At 42.6% G+C, this 23,225-nt stretch overlaps 1 protein-coding gene across 1 annotated transcript in view; it reads right to left on the bottom strand.

Moving 5' to 3' along the window:
• Positions 1-4,034: 4,034 nt before the first annotated feature.
• TMEM132C (transmembrane protein 132C) overlaps positions 4,035-23,225 on the bottom strand; it is a 227,112-nt gene continuing 207,921 nt past the window's right edge. Inside the window, exons 6-9 of the mRNA XM_072880304.1 lie at positions 19,442-19,647; positions 18,700-18,973; positions 17,438-17,629; positions 4,035-7,908 (exon numbers count right to left, since the gene is read on the bottom strand). Coding sequence (XP_072736405.1) covers positions 6,709-7,908; positions 17,438-17,629; positions 18,700-18,973; positions 19,442-19,647 — 1,872 coding nt within the window. The 3' untranslated portion in view covers positions 4,035-6,708. The remainder of the gene's footprint in view (positions 7,909-17,437; positions 17,630-18,699; positions 18,974-19,441; positions 19,648-23,225) is intronic.

Below are 23,225 nucleotides of genomic sequence, written 5' to 3'. Positions count from 1 at the left end.
AGCTCCTCCAGCAGCCAGAGCACAGGGGTACTTCAGTGTCCCCTGCACTCAGCACCCTAAATAGCCATAGAACATGCTGGAAACTGGCTACCTGAAAAACCTTCAGATACAGGCTCGAGGGGAAAATAGAGGAGCAAAAATAAAAGTTACCAACTATCTCTAAACATGCTACTGCACCTCCGGAAAGATGTGCAATTGGCTGCAACGTGCCTGATCGTTCCCAAAGCAACCCCTCCAGCAGCCAAGGGGATGATGAGCACAGGGTGGCTTTGCAACTTGATATGGCTCAGCTGAACATCAGACATGTCTCCAAGATGTTCGTGGCTGGCTTTGACATCGCTTCACACAAAGAGCTTTAATCCCTTCCTAGCATAAGCATAAAAAGAATGGGTCTGAGTTTGTCCAAAATAAGTAATCAAGAGGGAGAGTTATCTGGTAATTTGCATGATTATCTGTCTGCCGCTGCATCTTTGCTGACAGCTTATTTTTAAGCACTGAAATCCAGCTTAGGAGCCTTTCAAAGCAGAGCAACACTCTTGCTGCTACGGCTGCTTGGTCTTGGAGCTTGGCAAGAAGGAAAGAAAAAATATATATGCAAGCATTGGGGGTCACTGTCCTATTTCCAACCCAGCAATCTGGGTGTAGCACCATGAACTAACTGCATCCCTGCTTTCCAAAAGCAAGAGCCTTTTTTAGGTCATGTTTCAAATTTAATCAACATCAAAGTATTTCGAGAAGCTGAGGGCAAGTCAGCATGCTCACTAGTTGAAGGAATATGGACTTCCTAGCAGTTAAGCCATATCAGAAGGATTCAGGATCCAGCATCCGAACCGGGATGTACCATGCTGACTTGGCACTATGAAGTGTTCCCATGCACATGCACCAGGCAAACTGCATCTTATTCCCTTTGCAGTGACCTTCCCCTTGCCAAAGGTAAGGCATGATCAACACAGTTCCTCTTGCTGATTCCCAAACTCGGGACACCTAAAAAAGCAGTAAGATTTCTCCTTCCCTCCAAACACAACCCAGTAATAAAAAAACCCCAAACCCCAATCAAAGCAGGACTCACTTTTCACCAAGGTCCATTCTGTACCAGCAGCCTCACAGCACCAGGAGAGCTTCACTTGTCTCTCACCTTCACCCACTCCCTCCTCCTGCAACCATCGTTCTCCCATCCTACCCCACCAGCAGCAACGTCCATCTGCAACAACCCAAATGCTCTCCTCTTCCCCAGCAGGCCGGGCTCCTCGTTACTGTCTGCACCAGGTGATCTCACTAATTACAGCCTCCAGCAGACAGGCCCAGCCCTTCCACAGGTACGGCTATGCTCCTGCGCCTTGAGAAGGGGACTGCGTTCGCCTGGCACTGTCTCATCTGAGAAAACAGGGCCCCTTCAGCCTGCTCACGTTTTTATCCTTTACCAACAACTGAAAGTCACTGAGTTTCTCAGATGAAAGGCTCTCCTCTAAGTGCAAATTATTATTAATGAATTTCCATCTTGGCTCCTTGACAGAAAAATGTACCTTGCAGCATGTTATCTTTGCAACCACGCACCCCTGGCACTCGTAGATTCCCTCATCTGGCAAGTAAGGCTCGTTGCCAAGAGTGATGTTCAGAGCAGCTCTCTGCGCCCGATCCCAGTGCCTTTGTAACCGCAGCACAGCAAAGCTTAAGAAATGTAAATCCTGGCATTTGACCCAATGTGAATTTCTCAAATAAATGATATTTCACAGCCCAGCGGTTTCTTCCCTGCTGAGATGATCATTTACGGTGGCTCGCTCAGAATTGGGCTTTGACAGAATTTTTGGTCAGTGGAAGATAAATTGAAAAATTTCAGTATCTGCCTCTGTCTCTGAAGCACCGTGTTCTGTAGCTGCAGAAAAATTAAATGCGAAGGCAGGGCTGAGTTTTTCCCTTTTTTTAATTCCCTCTGTTGTCTCTTCAAATACAGCCTGTCTTCCTTTACAAAGACCATGCGATTTTGAAGACATGCTCCTGTTCAGCCACGAGCTACAGGAGTCAAAATCAATGGCCTCTTCTAAGCTTCCTCTGGGCTTAAGACCTACAAAGAGCACAGAGAAGCACAGTGCCAAGATTTCCAGGAAAGCAAGCAAGCCCCTCTGCAGCTCAGCCAGCCCGGACCCAGGCAGCAGGTACGTACAGCAGCAGGCTGCTGCGAGCAGCAGGAGATGCTCTCCCTGCTTTGTCTGAAGCAACATCCTAAAGAGCCAGGCTGGCAGGTGTTAGTAAAGGAAATATCAAGATCCACGAAAAAATTCCTGCTGCTGTGGAAGAGAGCAGGCTGTGCCAGGAGAGGCAGGCATTGCCCCCATCCCACCCACGTCTCCAGATCTCTTCCCACTTTTGTGGCAGGGGAAAACAACCCCCTCATCCTGGGAAGCACACAAATTCAGTTCTATCATGTGGCAAAGCAGCTTTAAAACTTTTCCTAAACAGTCAGGGACTTCTCATATATATATCAAATCAAAAGTCCAGGCTCCTGGCTGCTGTCAATTAGCATGGCTCTACCAGATGGCTTCAATGGAGACGCACAAATTTACAGCAAGTGTGGATGTAGACAGAAATGCTGTAGTTGTGACGAACAAAACAGTTGAAGCAGGACCTTGGGACTGGAGAGGCTTCCCGAATCCTCCTCCCCCCAACCATCACAGGCCTTGCATCATGCGAGCCTCTTGTTAAACACATCATGCCCTGTCTGAACATATTTTCCACACTTCAACTACTATCACATATATGGTACAGAACCTGGAGCAGTGGTTCTTCTTCTTCGCTATGGTACGATGTCATATGACGGTAGGCAGTACGTCAGGTGTCTTCCTCTTACAGATTTAAAACCCCACCGTGTTGCCAATGTAGTGGTTAGCTGAAGTCCATTTAGTTGATAACTCAGGAACTAAAAGACATCAGTAACAGGCATGTATTAGGAAAAACACACCAGAGAAAATAATTTTCTGTGCCTCAGGGATGCTATGTTGCCATTTAATTTGCTTTGGGAAAGTGGCCACACTGACTGCCCCTGAGCCCTTGCAGCCCTTAAGAAACTGCTGGTTAAGCGTCTCCCTTTGGCCATGCATGTGCTCACGCTGGCAGTTGTACGTGATTACCAGCGTTTGCAAAGTGATTATTATGGCACAGACAAGATAAAGAGTAAGTCAGAGCCATAACAAATGTCCATGGTAATCTGCAGCATGTGTAAAATGCCGTATGTATTTGTGAATGGCAAGCGTCCAACCCAGTGTAACAGGCTGCGGTCAACGGACTCTACGTGTACAAGCCTCTGAAACCACCCACTTTGGAGGGACTCTACTGAGACAATTTTTTCTAATTCAAATATAATGACAAAATACTGTCACTGAGACCTGCCACATGGCTAATCGTCAACGAAATCTTGCTCCCAAGGAGGCATCATGTGTGGATTGGCCAATGCCACAATGATCATCACTGTATATTAAAATTAATTTTTCCAAAGGGTAGTTATTTCAAACAAACTGCTTAAGTCTGAACCTACAGACAAGGGAGAACTATACATGCAGTCAACAAACAAAAAGCAAAAAATAGTGATTATTTCAATGAATATTGAAACAATGAATAAGCTATAATTTTTCTATTCATAACAGAAGAGCTCTGCTCCTCTTTGGGAATGTTGAATCCAGTCTGAGTTGCATTAATACAGGAGCTTGTCTTGCAACAAAAATTCACATCACTGTTTTTGAAAAGGAATTGCAAAATCGTTTCTCATGGGAAACTTTGATTTCCCCCCCTTTTTAATTTCAATGAAGACACGTTTTTCTTTCTTGAAAAAAGCACTTGAGCTTTTGGAGAGGAGGTGAATTAGGAATAATGTTTTCATTCACTGTGGAATACTTTTCTTAGACAATGTGGTGAGATAGCAAGACCAAGAAAGACCTGCACAAGTCATCATGAAAATAGAGAGCACGATGAATTCTCCTCACAAGGTTTTCTCTCAGTAGCCAACCGTTCATGTTAGATGGAGATACCCTTTTTTCTTCTGATCCTATAAAGCCTCAGCTGCCGAAAGCAAAGAGCAAAGTCAGGGTGCCTGGACTGGAAAGAGTGATTTAGTCATTACCCCTTTGCTCTCCAGCCAGTGCTGTACCAGTACACCAGAAAGTGCTCGGGAGCACTGGGTTACTGGCGATGCCATTCTTGCCCTGTGTGCCGTAACAGGGGCTGTTCGGCACATCAAGAGCCTTCTGACAAATGCACTTTGAACAATTATATTCTGTGCTGCCACGGTGTATTATTTTTACTCCATACTATCTTTCTTGTTCCTCTGCTGTTGTATTTTGCAGCTCCATGCTGTAAATGCCTTTTTCACCTCAGAGACACCTGCGTTTTCCTGGGAAGATATACTGATCCCTGAGGTGTGGCTGATGCATCACTGTGCTTAGCCTGTAAAGTAGCTTGGGGTCCTTTGGGACGCAGGGTGCTTTGTATATGTCAGTTGTGATTCAGTGCAACTTGCTTCCATCTGAACCTACTGTATCAATCAGAGAAGCAACATAATTAATTATGACTGGGCTGCACAAAAGTTGCACACATCAGAAGCAAGAGTCCTGGAGTTGTTCGTGCTGATGGTAGGCATGAAGATGAGCAAGATGAATAGTGACACTGCCATGAACTGTGCCTGACTGCTGCCTTCTCCCGCCATCCATCATCATCACCACATGTTGGGTGGGAAGGGGAAGTGCTTCACAAAAGAAGGGTCAGAGCAGTGAAAAACTTTCATACATCTCTATTCTCCTCTCTTCAGAAAGCGGCTTAAATTTTGTTTCAGCTGTTAGGCAGTGGATGCAGTACTTCAACACAGAAATGACAGAAGGAGCCCCCTCCCCTCAGAAAAGAGAGGTTAATTTGTCAAGCCATGTAAAGCATTTTAATTACAATTCGTATAACATGTATAAATAAATATTACATTCTTTCAGTCTACAATGCATACTAGGCATATCTTGTTAAAACGTCCATCTATGTTACTGGGTGGCAGGATTGATTTTGTCCAAGTAAAAAACCCAACTACTGAGTTTAGTAATAATAAAAAAAAAGAAATACATGGGTAAAGACAGGACAATGCAAGTGCTTCCAGCTAACAGTCAGGACATAATACTGCTTTCCAAAAGGCTGGATATACCATCTTCCTTTCAGTTACAAAAGGTTTTGATGACAGTGGTTTCCTCATTGTATACATTTTGATCTGTGTCCTCCGCTAGTGTAAACTGGCACTGAGTCAACACAGTTCTGCCAGTTTACACACCGAATCTACGACTCCGTTTTGTATTTGCTTCAGATTTATTACTAGTCTTGTATTTTTTTATTCAAAACATCAGCTTTACAATCTAGTCTAAAATTTTCAGTCTTAGCTGGTCCAATGGCAAAAAAAATTCTATAAAATAGCTCCAGATATTTCTTGATCTTGCTTCAGCAATATTTCCCTCCCTTCCAACAGTCTGTCCAGAGGCCAGCTCTCCCAGTACAAGGAAATAAAAGTTTGGGGACAATCAATGTTTTTCTGTCCATTCTTCTTCTAGCTTTCAGAGCTTGATGAGAGCTGGTGACATTAGAATAAATGGAAAACTACAGAATGAAATTATGAATTCATGGACTTGGCAAAAAACCCCCAAATCCAGGCTGTACATATTTGGCCTGTGACAGTCTCGGTTCCAGGTACATTTAAAATGCACCAGTGGGGCACTCCCATCAGTTGTTGCTTCTAAACGCTAACATAAAACAGCACCTTCTTCCCTTGGTGAAACACGGGAACTTTGGTTGTGGAAATTTAAAACAAACAACTAAATAAACAATCCAAACCTGAAAGTAAAATGAATACTTCTTCCAAACAGAACATATTTCTAGCTAGGGTGAAACAATGGAGGCTTAGGCTTTCAGAAGAGACACCACATGGAAATTATTAGTCAATACTTATCCCCTGAATTCTTTAAATGACAGGAGATTATTTATAGCTCACTTAGAAACAGAATGTTCTTGGTCCACTGTGAACTTAGTGAATTGAAAATTTTCCTGGTTTTAAGATATTTAAAAGAAAAATACAAGGAAAATTATTCTGTTTCAACTTACAAGACAAACAGAAAAGTAAAAATAAAAATACCAGGTAATTTCTTCCTCCTTCATATGTAATGCCAAAGAGACATCTTCACTTCAAATGAAGGAATAAAAAGAAACAGCTTGAGTAACAATCTAAAGTCTCCTTGTGGGTCATATGTCCATAACTGTGACGTTTTATTAGAAATACAGACAAGTGATTGTTTGCCTCTTGCTTATTCTTTTCATGCTCTTATATTATCTTTTCTTTTTACAAGTATTTTTGGTACTTTGAAACATTACTATCGTTATTATTTGTATGACCCATAAAACAAATTTTCACAACCTCATCTTGCCCATTTCATACCAGTCATACCATTTCCTTGTTCCTTTCTGCTATTTATATTCCACTTCCTAAATCCATGAGTAGCAGAATAACCGCTGGAAAAACAAAACAAAGTGAAAACCAAAAACAAACCATGGACAGTTTGGCAAATTTCTTTCCCTGATTATAAAAACTGCCTCATCATTTCTCCTGGTGATTCCTTCCCCTCCCCCTCTTCTGTCCCAATATATACTGTAGAACTGAAGGCATCAAGGTGTGGTTAAACCCAAAAAAACAGCAAGGAGCTACACTTTGTCTTTGAACTTCTCCATGTAGTTTCGTATCTCTTTGGAGTCCCCCAGGTCCATATCCTGGCACACCCACTTAATGTCATCGTCATTGCTACTTAGAATTGAATTGACAGTAGGACAACCATCGTCGGGTGGGATGGTAGTGAATGTCGTGAATTTTACCCGCTTCCGTTTAGATGTCGGCGAATGTAAAGGTTCAGATTTCTGTTGCTTTCCAAGCTTGCCCCCTGAGTCAGCACACCTGTGAACCTGGCTCTGAATGTTCTTCTGAGCACTGCCATTGAGGAGCTGGTTGCTCTCCTCACAACCCGAGCCTCGGTCGATAATAGTCGTGTGCTCATCCTGCTGAGGTGATGCATCTGCTGTGTTCTCCAGCAGTTCTGCTTCATTTCCCAGCCAGACCCAGTCATGGGAATGGGTCATGGTGGCCTGTCCTTCCACCAGAACCTGCTTGTGACGGTACTTCAGTGCAAATGTTGCACAGTTTATTAGGAAGACTAGAATTGCCAGGCAGAAGACCCCTAGCAGAGCATACATCCCGATCTCCAAATCGCTAAGGCCCCTAGGTGTCTGCACCAGGTCATTTTCCTCCATGCCCGCACTGCCTTTTGGGAGGTCTACTTGAGCAGGGAAGTTGGTGAAGTCTATAGGAATGTTCTGCAGCTGGCTATCATCCAAGAGTTTGCCACCATCCAGCCTATTGTTTTTAATTACTTTATTTTTTATTACGGATTTTGCTGTGGTGCTGACTTTCCTGATGGCGCCTTCCTCTCGCTCTGCTGAAGAGCTACCATAATATCGTCCATCCTGGCCATACCGTTCCTGATCTGACACTTTGTGCCGCCGGTCGCTAGCGTGGTTTTCAATCTCGTCAGCATCATAATCTCCACCTGTATCGGAGTCTGCGTCATTCTGGCCAAACTTGACTTTGATGTTGCCATTCCCCACAGCCAGGACACTTTTCCTCTTGGACTTTTGGCAGGCTTCAGAAATCATCATGTCCACCTTGATTAACGTGCCCTGACCTTCACCTTCTGCTGCCACAACTGGCCATTTTAAGGCAGTGTTCTGGTGGATCGAGACAACAGCTTCATCTAATGATACAGCAGAAAGGGAGAAGTCCTTAGAGTCATAAATGTCCAGCGGAGTAACAGAGCTGTCGCTGAACTGAATCCAGGTGCTTACTACAGCTTCCTGAAAGGAGAGGGATATGGTTAAAGACAGGGTCTTAAATAAAACAGCTCAACCCATTGCAGCTCATCAATCTCTCGGCTCTGAATGGCAGCTAGAGGAAATGGAAGACAATGGCTCTGCACTGCACTTAAAGCAAACCAAGCTTCAACTGATGGAGCAGAAAATTGGTCACATTTTTCACTAAAGGTTCCACTGTTATCCTTCCTGCAAATGTTTTCCAAAAGAACATATAAAATAATTGATATGAGATGTCCGTAATACCAAAGTACCCATTAACAAGCTACGATTTACATGATTTATAAAGAAAGTCATTCCTGTCATACAAAATCTGAAAGAGACAAACCAGAAAAACTACTAGAGGCACTTGACAGAACACTTATTTTCCTCATGTTCCCCATGCACAGGTGTCACAGGGAGCTGTCAAATTAAACAAGGCATAAATATCTTAGCAGGAATAAGGAGCTACCACAGTATCGTGGAAATGGTTGGAGCAGAAGATTCACCTGAAAAAAAAGACTCACGGAACATTTGCCATTTTGCAGGAGAAAGGTTTGTTTTAAGTAAAACACTCTTTATCCTTGAGATAATTAAAAAGTCCACCGCATTTCTGTGTCAAGGAGAGGAAGATGGGGATTCTGGTATGATCTCTACGACAAAAATACAAATGGCCTGGATTTAATTGGATTGTCTTTGTTCTCTGCAGGTAGCACTGTTAGAAGTCATCATTAGAAGCAAACACAAAGCTAGAGGTCAGCTCTTTGGCATTTGAAATCCCATCCAGATGATATAGATATTTACTTCTCCACGTCTCAGTAGCTTTCTTTGCAGGAGATTTTATTTTTTCATTTGCTCTGTGTCTTGCCTGTTTAGCCAGCAGACATGCAGGCAGATTGCCGGAGTGGAACTTCACACAAAACCGAAGTTCTTTTCTTCCCAGACTTAAACCGCAGATGGCCCTAATAACTTTACACTTGGGTACATCAGAACAACTGGGCTGAAAATCACCATCAGGGAAAAACATTGCCACCCTGTTAACGTCCAGTCATAATACAAATTTACAACCTAATATGGTTTTCAATTGGCTGCAATTTGTTACGCTATGGTTATAAACAAAGGGAATTGCTGCCCTTCTAGTTAGATTTAAAGCTTTTCAATGAAAACAGCAAGGGGCATTTAGCTGTGCAGAAGGTTGGACTATACTGAATATTTGATTTCCAAAGTGCTATCAGCAAGTTCTTGAGGGACTAAAAGAAGAAAAAATAAGTCGTGGTACAACAGGAAAGAAGGCAAAGTTCTTGGTGATTCAAATGCACTTCAAACACCTGAAACGGAGCCAGGGTAGCTCAGAAGCTGGGAAGGGTGAACTGCGGAAGGAGATGAAAACAGCTGATCTTTCATTAGAGGAACAACCCTGAAATGGCTGAACAGACAGAAATATAAAGCTGCAGGGCACAACTTAAATTTATGTCATAGAAATCTGTAGCAGAGCAAACCCAGTAGTGGGATAGTAAAGGGGTTTGGTTTTTTTTAAAATGGATATGCGGAGAGAGAAAAAGATGCATCTCCTCTGGCAATTCAACACCCTCTTACCTTCCTTCTCCCTAAAACAAGAGGACAGCCTCGTGTACCATCGGGGAGGTGCGAAAGATATACTTACTTTTCATCAATCTACAGAAGGCAAAAACACCAGCATCATTTCAAGCATATATCACAAAACTGTCTGCCAGCGGTGCTCTCTTTTGGAGAGCAGAATGAGAAAATAAGTGCAGAATTTTGTACAGTTAAGGTTGTAAATTATGAGGCCTGTGCCTCCTCCCAGCTCCACTGAGGACTTCCATAATTCCACATCTCTACAAAAGGATTTACATTACTAAATCCTTCATGCATTCCTTAATAGCCAAACACAGTATACCCAGCATTGCAGAGCCCCAGATCTGATTATGGCCCTTACTATGCAAGTAGGTTTTGTTGGTGGTAGAGCAGCACCTCTGAGGGATCTGGGGTCTCCATCCAGACACGGGAGAGGAACATGTATGAGGAGCCATATATTCTTCTGTCCTGTCTTCTCCAAGATACCTTGATTCCTTTATGCTTTAACAGCCCTCAGGCACCTTTCAGGTTAGGAGGTAGCCAGCATGGAAAAATTCATCCCAAATGGCTAGAATTTGACAAAGTTGTAAGCAACTTCAAAACAACTTTTATTCTTGACACTATTTCTCCACTATTCTGCATTCCTGGTTTTATGAAGCAGAGATAGAGAAAAATGAAATGGCCGTCAGCTGAAATCTGCTGGCACACATGTGATTTACTATAGACAGCAGAGGTGTGCAATAGCTTAGCCATCATTTTCAACCAGCATTGTTGTGTTTTATTCCCAAAAGACCCTTTTTTCATAAGAAGAATCAATTTTTTCACAACAAAACATTGTCATGCTTATACTACAGACAGCATTAATTAAAAGGGAAAGAAAACAAATGAGAGAAAGAGGGACAGAATCTCAAATCCTGCCAAAGTATATTGTATCAGCCCAAATATTTGATTTGGCAAGAGATCATCTCCTCTCATTCACATCGTTAAAGGAAAGCTGAAGGCAGGGGAAGGAAGTGAATTTCCCACATGATTATAAATTCTGAAAAGCTAAAAAGAAAAAAAGAAAGAAAAAAGAAATGATTTAGTACCATGTCCTTCAAAGAGCTGTTTCTGCAAATCCTATGTACTGCATCAATAAATCCCCGCTGAATCTCTGACAAGGTCCTCCAATTACTATCAGCAGATGGAGATGGATTGGAGCCCTCTTACCTGCAAAGTTGCTGCCCCTAGTCTGATGCCCTCAACACTGAGGTTACAAATGCTTGTGTTCATTAATTATCAAGCATAAACAAATAGTTTGAAGGATTATCCGGCTCTCCAGTCTTTCTTTCCTCCACTTTTCCTCTCTCTTTCACATATGCACACACAAACACACACACGCATACTCCGTTGCACTCCCAGAACAAATGAACCACAACTACACATTAGTGCCGGCGTCTCTCAGAGAACAGGATGATTTATATGGTGACTGATGATGTGAAGTGAGTCAGATAATGTACAACATAACATGATCATGGTAATGACAGCAAAATCCAGTCCAGAGGAGATAAAGAAACTGTTTCCCACAACCACTGTTGATTATCGAATATCATGCTTTCCCTAAGCACATAAAAAACTTTCTTTATCGAGACACATTTTGCCTACATTTTCCCTTGTGCCTTTGCTGTTCTCTTCCTCCATTCCAGGTATAACTACACGCCAGATCAGCAAGTTGGCCAGGTCTTCTTGATCTGCTGCAGTTCCACCACCTTTTCTGGCCTTGAATTACATCGCTGCTTATCAGTCCAAAGATGCCACTTGATAAGTCTTCTTGGATAAACTTGCATTTTGCTAGTAGTTTTATCTCCCCTGTTATCCACTTGTTATGTTTAGGTGGGTAAAACAAAGGGGAAATTACCAGGGTACAGCAGTAACATGGCACTAATGGAAACCAAGTCCCCGAGGAGCTCTGCATTGCCTGACCTGGAATACTTCAAACCCTGCCGTATGAGTCACCACAAACACTATTGTTTGCTGGCTGCGTCTGTTCCACCTAGATAAAACAAGGAGGCTCACACTCCAAAGGCAACCTGAATGCAGGAAGCAGAGCTGGTTTGGAAGCTCAGTAGAAAGCCCATCATACAGAGATCTAATGAGTCCCACTGTGCTGGGACTCGCACGAGTTGCCTGTGACAATCTGGGAGCCACACTGATGATTATTTTGCCCTCTAAAGCATCATACAGCATTTGAAAGTCTGCTTATCTTAGGACGTTCCACTGAGCCCATCTGTAGCATCACAGTCAGTGATTACAAAGTGTCCTTCAATACCTCCTCAAAAAAGCTGGGGTCAGCTTGACACCAGGGAATGCTATCTTGTATTCTTCAAGCAAAAAATTGGGGCGTAAAGTGTGTAGAACTGGTTGCATTTTAGAGAATTCTGCTGCTTAGAAACACAGATGTGAGGACTGATCAGTATATTTGATTTTATTCCATGCCCAGAATAAAGAGGCCTTTTAATGGTCTTCATTCACTAAAGCACAAATAAAAGTATTTGTGAATAAGCCCTCAATTGCTGGGGTCAGCTGCAATAGTCCTGGAGTGAGGCAGGACACCAAAGGAAAGAAATGGATGGCTCTGCAGAAAACAAATACATCCCTCCCTCAAATAAAGGCAAGGGAATACTGTTCTCAGCAGCTTCTATTAGACCAGCTCTGATTGTTCTGTCTGGGGACTTGAATGCTGAAATGGGTTTCCCTAGCAATTTTATCACATGAAATATCAAAGTATTACATGTGCATTTATTTTTAAGCCTGTGGCTTGTGTAGTAAAAATTGGGCTTGATCGTTACAATGTGGAAATGAAAGGCAGCCAAGACTCAGATCTTAATTCAAACCATGCATTCCCCTACTGTGTATTTCTTTCTCTCCTTTTTGTCCGATCTGCTAATGTGACATTCCTTTCCAGTGGGAATTTGCTTGTATTTGCAAGGGAAGAATTCAGATTCTTATCTAACAATACATCCTTTCTCCCTTTCCCATGCTGCTTAATTCCTTTGTCATACTTGTGAGGCATTACATTGCTTTGTCAGTTTAAAGAAGATAGAAATACAATTTAAGTGTAATTTATACTGCCAGAATGGGGTAATGAATCCACACCATAAAAATACTCCTAATATCTGTTACTTAACTGTGAGATGTCAGTGAACCCCCAGAACTAGTTTGCATGAAGGACATAAGCTAAACCAGCACATTATTGTGTCACTCCAAGAGGCAGGGATGTGCAAGCGACTCCAGCTCGTTGCCCTGATTCAGGTGGTGCTGAGCACCCTCGCCTCCTCTCAGAGTGAGAGCTGACATCTCGGAGGACACTGCCTGAGGTTACGGATGGCCTCACAGGCCTGCGGCTGGTCACTGATGCCAACGGGAGCCACACATGTGAAAGAGCAGAACTTGGCCTTTAGAAAGCGCCAACATTGCTCTTTTTTCCCTCAGAAAATGTCTGCAGTTTTCCAGTAGCACTGAGAGATAGATTAATACACACAGCTATTTATTAAAGGCTTTCTTTTTTCTTTCTTTTATTCTATCCAGTCTCCCATTTCAGTTCATTAGACCACATGCAATATCCTACAGTGATGAAAAACTGTGAGTTTCCCTGCAGAGCCAGCTGAAATGTAAGAGTCCTTGAAGCTCACTCAGATCAGAAAACACTTAAACACTGTAGGTTTTCTTTTATTTACATTTTGGAGAGGCCTTTAAGATGGCAGTGTTGATTTTAACAACAGTCACCAAGCCAAATGGAACAGCTTTCCTACCTGAGCAGATGGCCACTAAAAACAGACTGCTCACAGCTACAGTTTCCAAATGTTCAGAAGATATTTCAACTTTGATACTTAAAAGTTGGTCAACCTGCATTTGTTTTTAGGCACCTAAATCATTGATCCACTTTTCAGTGCCAATGAGCTCCCCATTGATTTAAAAAAAAAGGAATTATGGGCTCAGCGTCCCTCAAGGTCACCTTGTCACCTCAGGTCATTAGTTGCCCATCTACAGATAATGATATCTAACTTAAGGCATCCAAGATAAAAAAATTTAGCTTATCTTCTTTAGGTTGCTAAATATTTGGAGAAATTGCCAGCTTTTCAGGACTTGTGTTTTGGCTGCTTTGTGCCACTTACGCAGACATGGTGCAGTCTTCATAATCAAGGACCTAATCTAGTCATTATATTCATTGAAAGAAAGTCACAGCAAAAATACTAAATTCATTCCTACGATATTGAAAGATGTGCAATAGCACAATCTGTATAATGCTTTATGTCTTCCATTGCACTATACAGATGTACTGCTTAATCTGCTAGGGACAATACTGTGCCTGCCAGACTACCAACTACCCAAGGACGTTTGCGAATCTATGTTGAAGCTTGGCTATTGGAAGTGCTAAAGTGGAGCCAAGGAAAATATTTGACTGTGCTGGTTTTGGCTGGGGTAATTTTCTTTATAGTAGCTAGCATGGGGCTATGATTTGGATTTGTACTGGAAACAGTGTTGATAATACAGGGATATTTTAGTTACTGCTGAGCAGTGCTTACACAAGAGTTGGGAGGGGACACGGCCGGGACAGCTGACCCCAGCTGACCAAAGGGATATTCCACACCACATGGCATCATGCTCAGCATATAAAGCTGGGGAAGAGGGAAGGGGGGGACGTTCAGAGTGATGGGATTTGTCTTCCCAAGTCACTGTTACACGTGATGGAGCCCTGCTTTCCTGGAGATGGCTGAACACCTGCCTGCCCATGGGAAGGAGTGAAGGAATGCCTTGCTTTGCTTTGCTTGTGTGCGTGGCTTTTGCTTTCCCTATTAAACTGTCTTTATCTCAGCTCACGAGTTTTCTTTTACTCTTCTGATTCTCTCCCCCATCCCACCAGGGGGAGTGAGCGAGTGGCTGGGAGGGCTGAGTTGCTGGCCGGAGTTAAACGACGACATTGACTAAGAACACATTGACTGTTTTTTCCATATAACAATGCTGAGACGTACACAATCATCCCTGAGAAAAATAAAACCTTCAGCTATCTTAACTGTTATTTAGTTTTTCAGTTGCATCAGTAAGGTTTGCATGAGTTACTTGGGCCTTTTTGTAAACTTGTTTGAGAGGAAAAGACACACTTAAATAATTAAGGCCTTGCAACACTCAAGTATATGCTTAGTTCTGGGCTGCTCCCTTGAAAAAAACCCTCTTTCAAAAGGCCTTGATTTTCAGAAAACACTCAGCACTTGCCTTCTGAAATTCCAGCTCAGTAAGGATCTCAGCTGGTATACTCCAAATCACGAGTCTCTTCCTGCAAAATTTAGCCACAAGCACTGCTACATTTGCATTAATTCATTTAAGGGCAAGTGACTTAAATGTTACATCCTTCATTCAAACTGCAAATGAAAGGAAAAGATGTATGTGACTTGATAGGCCACTCCTATGCTAAGACTATTTCCTTGAATGTATTTTCTAGTGTGAAATCTATTTCTGTCTTATTTTTTTGGTGATGCAAATGCAAAGTCCCTAAGGTCTCTTTTCAACAGCCCTTCCTTGGGCAAGCTCTGTCTATAGGCTGAGTAAGATTTAGGCTTGAGAACAAATGAGTGGCTTACAATAAGGTAGGAAGTGAATTGCACAGTATGTGGAATTAGCTCAGGCCTCCGGGATGAAGGCACTGCGGAAGTGCCCCAGTAACGAGGGACTGTGCTGGGGTTCCACAGTGACCTGCCATGACCAGGATCAGGACCGCACTCACAGTGCTTGAGCAGGAATGACCCTCACAAATAAGTGAGGAGTGATGCTCCCAGTAAAGCCTTCTGTTGGGAAGCAGGCGGGATACTCTTCCTCCTGGTGAAGAGGAGGTGGTGGGAAGACAAGCAGAGGCAATGGGGGTGGGCAGGCTCCAGACTGGAGGAGCTGGAAGGAGAAGCAGAGGCTGAAGTGGGATTCCACAAGAACATGCTGCTCTGTGCAGGAAACTGGGACAGAAGGCGCCGTGCATAGAAGGAGTGGGAAAGACTGACTAATTTGGGATTGCTACTAAGCAACCAGATTTCCTTGGGCGTTCCAGATCCCAGTGTAGAGAACGTTTTCCACTGCCTTCTAACAGAGTCTAGGCCCTGGGTTTTTTTCCAGATGGAGTCTGGAGAAGAAACAACAGATTTTAAACTTCTTTTACTGAGAATAAGGTGCTTGATCTTCTCTTGCCTCCTGTTTTACAGTCGGTATCTTCAGTGAGCATGATGCAGTAGTGCTATTTGTAGGCCCAAGAAGAGGACAGCAGGGCCAGCAGCACCCCACACCACCCAGCAGTAGCAGAAGCAGAAGACATTGCTCAGAAAGGGAGCCTGATATGCCCAGTCGCTTCTGTATCAGAAATGTGCCACTCTGAGGAAACTGCAATTGTCTCGCAAAAGACCATCAGCTTCAACAACATATTTCACTAAAATTGTTCCATAACACAGAAGCTGGGAAAAATAATTTCAAAACAAACCACGTTTACACATTTTTACTCTTTTGTATTATAACTTGCCAACTGTAGTGATATATAATGACATGTCATATCATGCCGCCATGCCATAATACAATATGAGATGTCACGTTGTGCACTACTGAAATGCCCTGTCATAATATGCCATAACCTGATGTTGATAAATATCTTTGCTTACTCAGGACAGATTAGCTATAAATCTGAGAAGTTGACAATATATCTGTGCAACCTTTCCAGATTCACAAGCTCTTTTATCTGCAATCAGAGCCATGATTCTTCCAATGATGCTGCAGGACAAATGGTGCTCTGTCCTACATAACAGAATTGGGTTAGGCGTGCTTTAGCTTTTGCTTTTACATTCTTTGTCTGAAGACAATATGTCAGACATGGTTTCTAAGCCCTGGAGAGGGGTATAAATGGGTTAATTACATAAGATTCTTATGTTTACAGGATGCAGTAAATGGAACAGATGGGCAACATGTCCTTCTAGTTTGGACACTTTCCTGTCACTAAGTTATAAAACAATCTAAATTATTTTTATGTTCCAGAAAATTAGGTAGCAATAATCATGAAAATGGGCCATAAAACTTGACTTGAGATCTCTCCCTATCAATGTAAGATGAAATACAGTTTCTGTGAGAGGAGTAGCTGTGGACAGAGTTAATTGCATGGTCCCTGGTCCCACTCTTCAAATCAACTGACTGAAAGAGCAATGAACATACAGCTTGTTCCACTGCTACTGACCCTCGTTTTTAATCTGTTCCAGAGCAACCGTTTGCCTCGATCTGGTGGTGTTCTCCAATCTTCTTTTCCATGTGCGTTGTGACCTGAAAATGCCGCTTGAAAGACTCCCTTTACAGAGATGGAAATTTGCTGGCTTAAATTAAGTAGGATCAGCACAGGGATACCCTAATGAACTGAATGACAAACCCCCCAAAATCCATCTAAAAAATAAAAGGAGAGAGGAACCTGGCAGTCTGCCGTGACTCCAGGAGGGAAAAGAAATGCATTTGGCTATCTTCTGCCTCTATTTTATAGCTCTTCAAAATATTAAATTGTTGTGACACACAGAGCTCTGTGCTCTCTGGCATGGAAAACAAAGGGATGCTCATATAGCAAACGAGAATCACTGTCCAAAGACTGCCCGTGTTGTGAAAATAACAGATGTTGCATCGTTTAAAGGAAGGGTATTAAAAATGTAAATAATATCAACTTCAGTGTAGTCAGAACTTTTACTGCAGATTAAGTCCATGTTTGAAGGGAAGAAATAAGAAGACAATTCCAGAGTACCTCTAGAGGAAAGCAATTGACATGGACATGTACTACACCTATACTTCAAAGTCTAACTTCTAAACTTGTTATGAATTGTCATCTGTACTTCACGTTGATAAAACACTGCCCCATCCCAAATGGCAAGAACAGTAAATATGGAGTGTACTCTACCTGCTTAGGAGTATGAAGCAGCTCTTGGGCAATGGTTGTAGCCACAATAGCCCGACTACTTGCTGCACTTGGCTGAAGAAAGAGTGAAAGCCCAGCCACCAGCTGGACTCCAAGGTCTGTTATGGTCACTTTGTCATCTAGCACTGTCACTGTCTTCTCTGCCAGGATGGAGTCAGACAGAGGAGACAAAACCTTTGGAGAAACACAAAAGAATCAACTTAGGAAAAGGCTGATCAATTAAAACAACCTTTCTTAAGGTCATCATCCCTTCTTGTCTCCAAAGCTTTATGCATAGAAATGAAGTTGCAGAGCACACTGAAAAGGCAGTCTGTTTTCATTAGCAGGGTCGGAAAAACATTCAGGAGAGAGGTTACGGCTGAGAACATTGCATCCAGTACTGAGAGCTATACTATCTCAGTTGTGTTATTTGCATCATTTCACTAGAAGAGTAGATTTAAAACTTTCTTCCCCTGTTATGCTGTGTCCCAGTAAGGATGAGCTCATCAGATTTACTTCCCAACCATTTCAAAGGGAGGTTAGCAACATCTAGGATTTGTCCTTCACTTCTTTCCTTGGAAATTCTCATTTCTCTCTCTTTTCTGTTTCTGATGGAACATAAAGGTAGTAGGATATCCTTCCCTTTAATGAAACTAAGGGCCATACTGCTATCTTTAGGGAACTAAGGATAGCTAGTTCATGCACATACTGTCTTCTCCACCTTCCTCATCTCATATCTGCAGCCTAGATTAGCTATATTCACTTTGTGCATTGGCTTCAGTAAGGATTCAGCTGGGGCAGAACTGGGATATGTGGCCACTTGTTGGCCACTTGTGCCTTTCAGGGTTATTAACCAGGTTGTGGTTTTTTTCCCCTGAATTAATGTTTAAATAAGTCAAAAGAAACTTGGCACAATCTAAAGATCTCTGTCTCAAAAAGTCAAAATGGTGCCCATCAGCTGACTGGTGGTAGCCTGCATCCGTGTGGGGCAAGAGCTCTGACTTCTCACTGAGCCTGGAAGTGCTGTCTCTCCTAAAGATCTCTGAAGGCTCTATGGCTTCCAGCTCCTGGCCATACTGCATGCCTCGGACCACCTCTAGCTTGGATCACTGTCATTGGGTTAATGCTGTGTGCGACACTCTAGTAGGTCACAGGAATGTAATGGGAAATTATCCTGTTTCAAGAGAGTAGACACTGTAGGGGATTTATGCCCACACACAGGTCTCTATGGGAATGGCAGAACGTGGCAGTCTAGAGCACAGTACCTGCATCGTTGTCATTCCTACTTCCCGTCCAATCAAAATCCTGCCTTCCTGCAGCTTGGCAATGTGAGGATCCTCCAGTTTCATAAAATCCATCACCAGGTCTGTAATGTCAAACTGCCAGTCTGAGCCCAGCAGGTAGCTCAGCTGACCCCAAGGGCTAGAATCCTCAGCTACAAATTGTGTGAGGACTCGCACCATGGCATGCTGGTACTGCAGAGTACATCCTCTTCCTTTCCGCTCATCTTCATCGTCATCATCACTGTCTCTGGTGGGTCTTTTTTCATAAGAAAATGAAGCATAAAGAAATGTTTTCAAGAACGTTAGTAGAGTGCTAATGGAGAGTACCCCCTTAAATAACAGCCCTCCCTTCTGTTTTTTTGGACCATTGCTTACTCATGGCCACCTAGCATGATGAAGGACCGTACAAATGGACTATACCACTTTTTCATCTAAGCTGGTATGTCCGAACAACAACAACCCTATAAGCGGACCTTACCAGAGCACCACACTGTACTCTGTTGCACAGGACAGACACACGCACAGAAGCAAAACTCTCACAAATCTGAAAAGCTTTATTATATCTGCAGATGTCCGGTGCAAAGCTGGGGATTCCAGTACTGCTGTTCCTCAGGGAAAGATGCTGCATTTTGGGTGCAGGTGCTGCAGCTGTTCTTGCTGAGAGTTAAAATGAACTCCATTCATTTTACAAAAACACCCAAGAAATTTAGCAACTCAAACCCACCTTTTGTTGGAAACAACTGGGACTCGCCAGCCTTTTATTTGGCTCAGTTCTGTGTCCGAAATGTCGATCTGAAGAGGCAGGCGTGGAACCCAGACTGTGATTTGCAGAGGAGCGCTCAGATACTGATATGTGAAATTCACAAGCGCATTCACCTTGCCTTTCATCTCTTTGCCATTGACAAAAACATAGTCACATCTGTCAGAAACCTAAGGGGGGGGAAGAGAGAGAGAGAAAGAAGAAAAGGTAATCACTGTGACAAAACAAGCTCAAAGTGTAACCCTGGCATCTCAAAACCAAAAACAAACAAAAAAGGCTCCCTTCTCTTTATGCATGTTAATGACGGCCTTTTACAATAGGAGCAGCTGAACACAAAAATCCTTCATTGGCTCAGGAGACATAATTATGCTGGAGATGCCTAAAGACTGGATACTATTTATGAAGCTGGTGGTTGATTTTCGGTTTGTTATGCAGTGAGCCACTAGCCGATCACAGTGCTGTGGAATTTATAATGAGCAAGGCTCCTTCACAGCTTGGTCAAGAGGAACCCAGCAAACCAAAACAGGTCTCAGTGGAGGCAAGCAGCAAATCAAAGCCTTGAGGAGTACTTTCTACCTTGACGAGTACTTTCATCTGGGGGTGATGCTGCTTTCAGTCTTCAAGACAAAGCTGGCTCTGGAGTGGATTTCATCCACTGAAGAGTAACAGAAATCTACTCGTTTCCTCCCCAGTAAACTTTATCTGTTTATAAATGTTTACATTTTGATTAAAGCTGTAAAGTATTTCTAAACACTGCAGTAGATTTATCATTAACATGTAAATGCTGTCCTGAAATATAAGCAAGCATTATCATAGTCGTGTAAGAGTTATATCAGTAATCACTTCTTTAATCAATGTTGTAATTTACAGACCATTGAGTTTTCTCATTTATTATGTTACTGAGTACTAGTGATAAAATCACTCCTGAATATATAAATCATTAAGAGGGATGCAGATAGTATGAAGTGACTCCATGGGATAAAGTCATTGTCATATCTATTCCTAAAGGTGTCATAAATGTCTGGGGAAATCCTGTGGCACATTAATCATACATTAAGTGGCTAGCAATAGGAGCTGTTACATTACTAAATGAGCTGGTATGTCTGCAGAAATTAACAGTAAACCCAGCAGATCTCTTCAACTCCTGCGCTTGCTCCCATCCCATCAGAAGTCTATTTCATCACCCATAATGAGTATTGCTAGTGGTGGCAATGCATCTCCCCACCTGAACATATATTTATATTATCATCTGCTCCCTTTTATCCCCACTCCTGTTCCCAACATCATTTTATTCAAATGAAGATTATCAGCTGGAAATGCTTAGTCCCCAGCCTAGCCCCCAGGCTAATCAAACAGATGGATGTCCTCTGTGACCGCAGATACAGGAGCTAAACCGTTCCCAGTTTGACGTACACATCCTGTTTGTATCCTCTGTCAGGTTTAGGCACTGCTCACATTCTGGTAAAATATTTGATAGCGAGATTGCAAAAGGGAACTTCAGATGGCATAACACAAACATTTATATGACTCATTCCCTAAGAGGGTTATGCTGTAACTGGGCTTTGTTGACTGAAAACAGTACTATGTACTACAATACCTGACCCATCTGTTTAGGCTTCTCCCTCAGACCATCTAAGACAGGTTTAAAAGTCTGAAGGTGGCAGGAATTTCTTCATTTTATCACTATGAATGGCATGCCCTATTTTTACATGTATTAACTTGAATGGAAATACAGAAAGGGCTTTAGTTCACACTAGGCTGTTTCAGAATGACTATTTGATCTAATCTAAAAGTACTATGCAGCAGAGGTGCATAATATAATATATAATACCATGCAGTAATTCAAATCTCTTTCCTACATGGGCTGCTCTTTCTTTCTATGCTGCCATTGCATCAGCTTCACCCTGGGAGAGGAAACATCATGAAAATGTTTCTCATGAAAACAACTCCAACTGCACAGGCAAGCAAGGGCTACATGTCAGGAGTTACAGCCTTGACTTCCTGCTCACAGCGTCATTCCTGCCCAGAGTCGTGTACAGCCGCTAGCACGTATCGGGGGCATTCAGCTCCCGTATTTGAGCTGCTGATGTCTAATGCAAGCCCGTTGTCTCGCTGCTGTCTCAGTTGCGTGGAAACAGGAATGGCCAGCAGGTGACTTTCCTCTCTCGATGCTTGGCAGTGTTACTACCTCTTTCCCTGAAGCTGCCCGTGTCTCTCCACTAGAGATGGAGACCCTGTGAAGTGTCTTAGACCAGACACCTAATTCTTAGATGGCTGAAGTTAAGAGGAAGTCACATCTAAATAATATACCACATATGAATGCTACCTATGGCACAACATCCTCAATGAAGTTCAGGATACAAGGAAGTCCTGGCTGACACAGACTCTAACTTCTGTCCTCCTCTGTAACCTCAGGAAAGTCAGTTCAACTCTTTCTGTCCATTTTCCCCCACTGGTGTAAACACCACAACCCAGGGAGCCTTGGTCAGCAACAGTCAGAGAACTGCTCCTGGAGCACAGGACAACTTCTAGAGCCAAATGGGAAGTAGTGATTGTGCCTGGGGGAGAAGACCCTATGTCTGGAACATTTGACAAAGCAGTTTCAGATATGGCTCTTTGTTCTTTAGCCCTATTCTCCTTTGAGCAGAAGCTTTTGGGAGGCTTGTCAATAAGATGTAATTTAATTCTGCTCGGAGCAGTAGCCATTGCCATCCTGAAACTGGTTCCATCCCATTCATTTCTATGGAGTTCATCCCAAAGACAAATGAATGAACTTTCTGAGTTAGTTGTACAAGTTGCTTATTTATGCACATAGTAAACCACATGCACGTGCTGATAAAAGATTTCTGATAACATACTCGGCTCCAGACTGACCAGATCTGGTCTAGATGTATGATTTAATATTATCTAAAACCCAATGTTGTCAGTAAGAGAACAAATGCAACTGTCAGGGAAAAAACACAATAACAATAGTAGCAAAACTGCAATTCCTAAATGGTTCTGGGCTGAGATCCAATCTCCATCTATATTTGTAAAGCTGCTATATGCCTTCATGGGTATGCGACAAACAAATGGCTAAACAAATATATACCGCATCTTAAGGAGATGGCTGCTGTAGCTACCACGCAGCCTTTAAAATTGCTACAGGTTAATATTTACTACTGGACATGCATCACCAATAGTGGCAGGTCTTTATGAGTTGCATTGAGAAAAACATTACTCTTTCCACGAAGTACAAGCATTGCTAATGTCCTTACACATGCTCCTTCTTCTCTGCCTGCATTTCTGATAAAGAGGTAGCACACAGAGAGGACAGGAGAAGCAAAGCTTATATTGTATTGAATTACTGTATGCATTTTAACTATTGTGCTTTCAGGTATCCATTCTTGATGCAACATTGATTGCTTTTGACAAAGAAAGGCAACAGACTTCCCAACTAGTGCTATACAGGGATGAAAGGGAGAAAGTATCTCAGCGTCTAATTCACAAAGTGCCCGTGCTCTCCTTATGTACAGGATTAAGGATACTTGTTCTCAAGAAATGTTCAGTTAAAGCTATTCCATAGTCTACAGCTTCTGTAAGCAACACATCTCAGCTAAGCTTAGCTATAGCAGGCTAGCAGAATGAGAGCAGGTGGGTTTACTTCCCTTGCCCTTGTCTCACACAGTGTCACTTATAAATAAATAACAAGGATTTCTCAGCCTCTGAGAACAAATCCAGATGTACTGATTCTGCTACAATTCACAAC

This window comes from Ciconia boyciana, chromosome 15, assembly GCF_034638445.1.
Source record: "Ciconia boyciana chromosome 15, ASM3463844v1, whole genome shotgun sequence".
Taxonomy (NCBI): domain Eukaryota; kingdom Metazoa; phylum Chordata; class Aves; order Ciconiiformes; family Ciconiidae; genus Ciconia; species Ciconia boyciana.
This window is presented reverse-complemented; position numbering and strand designations above follow the sequence as displayed.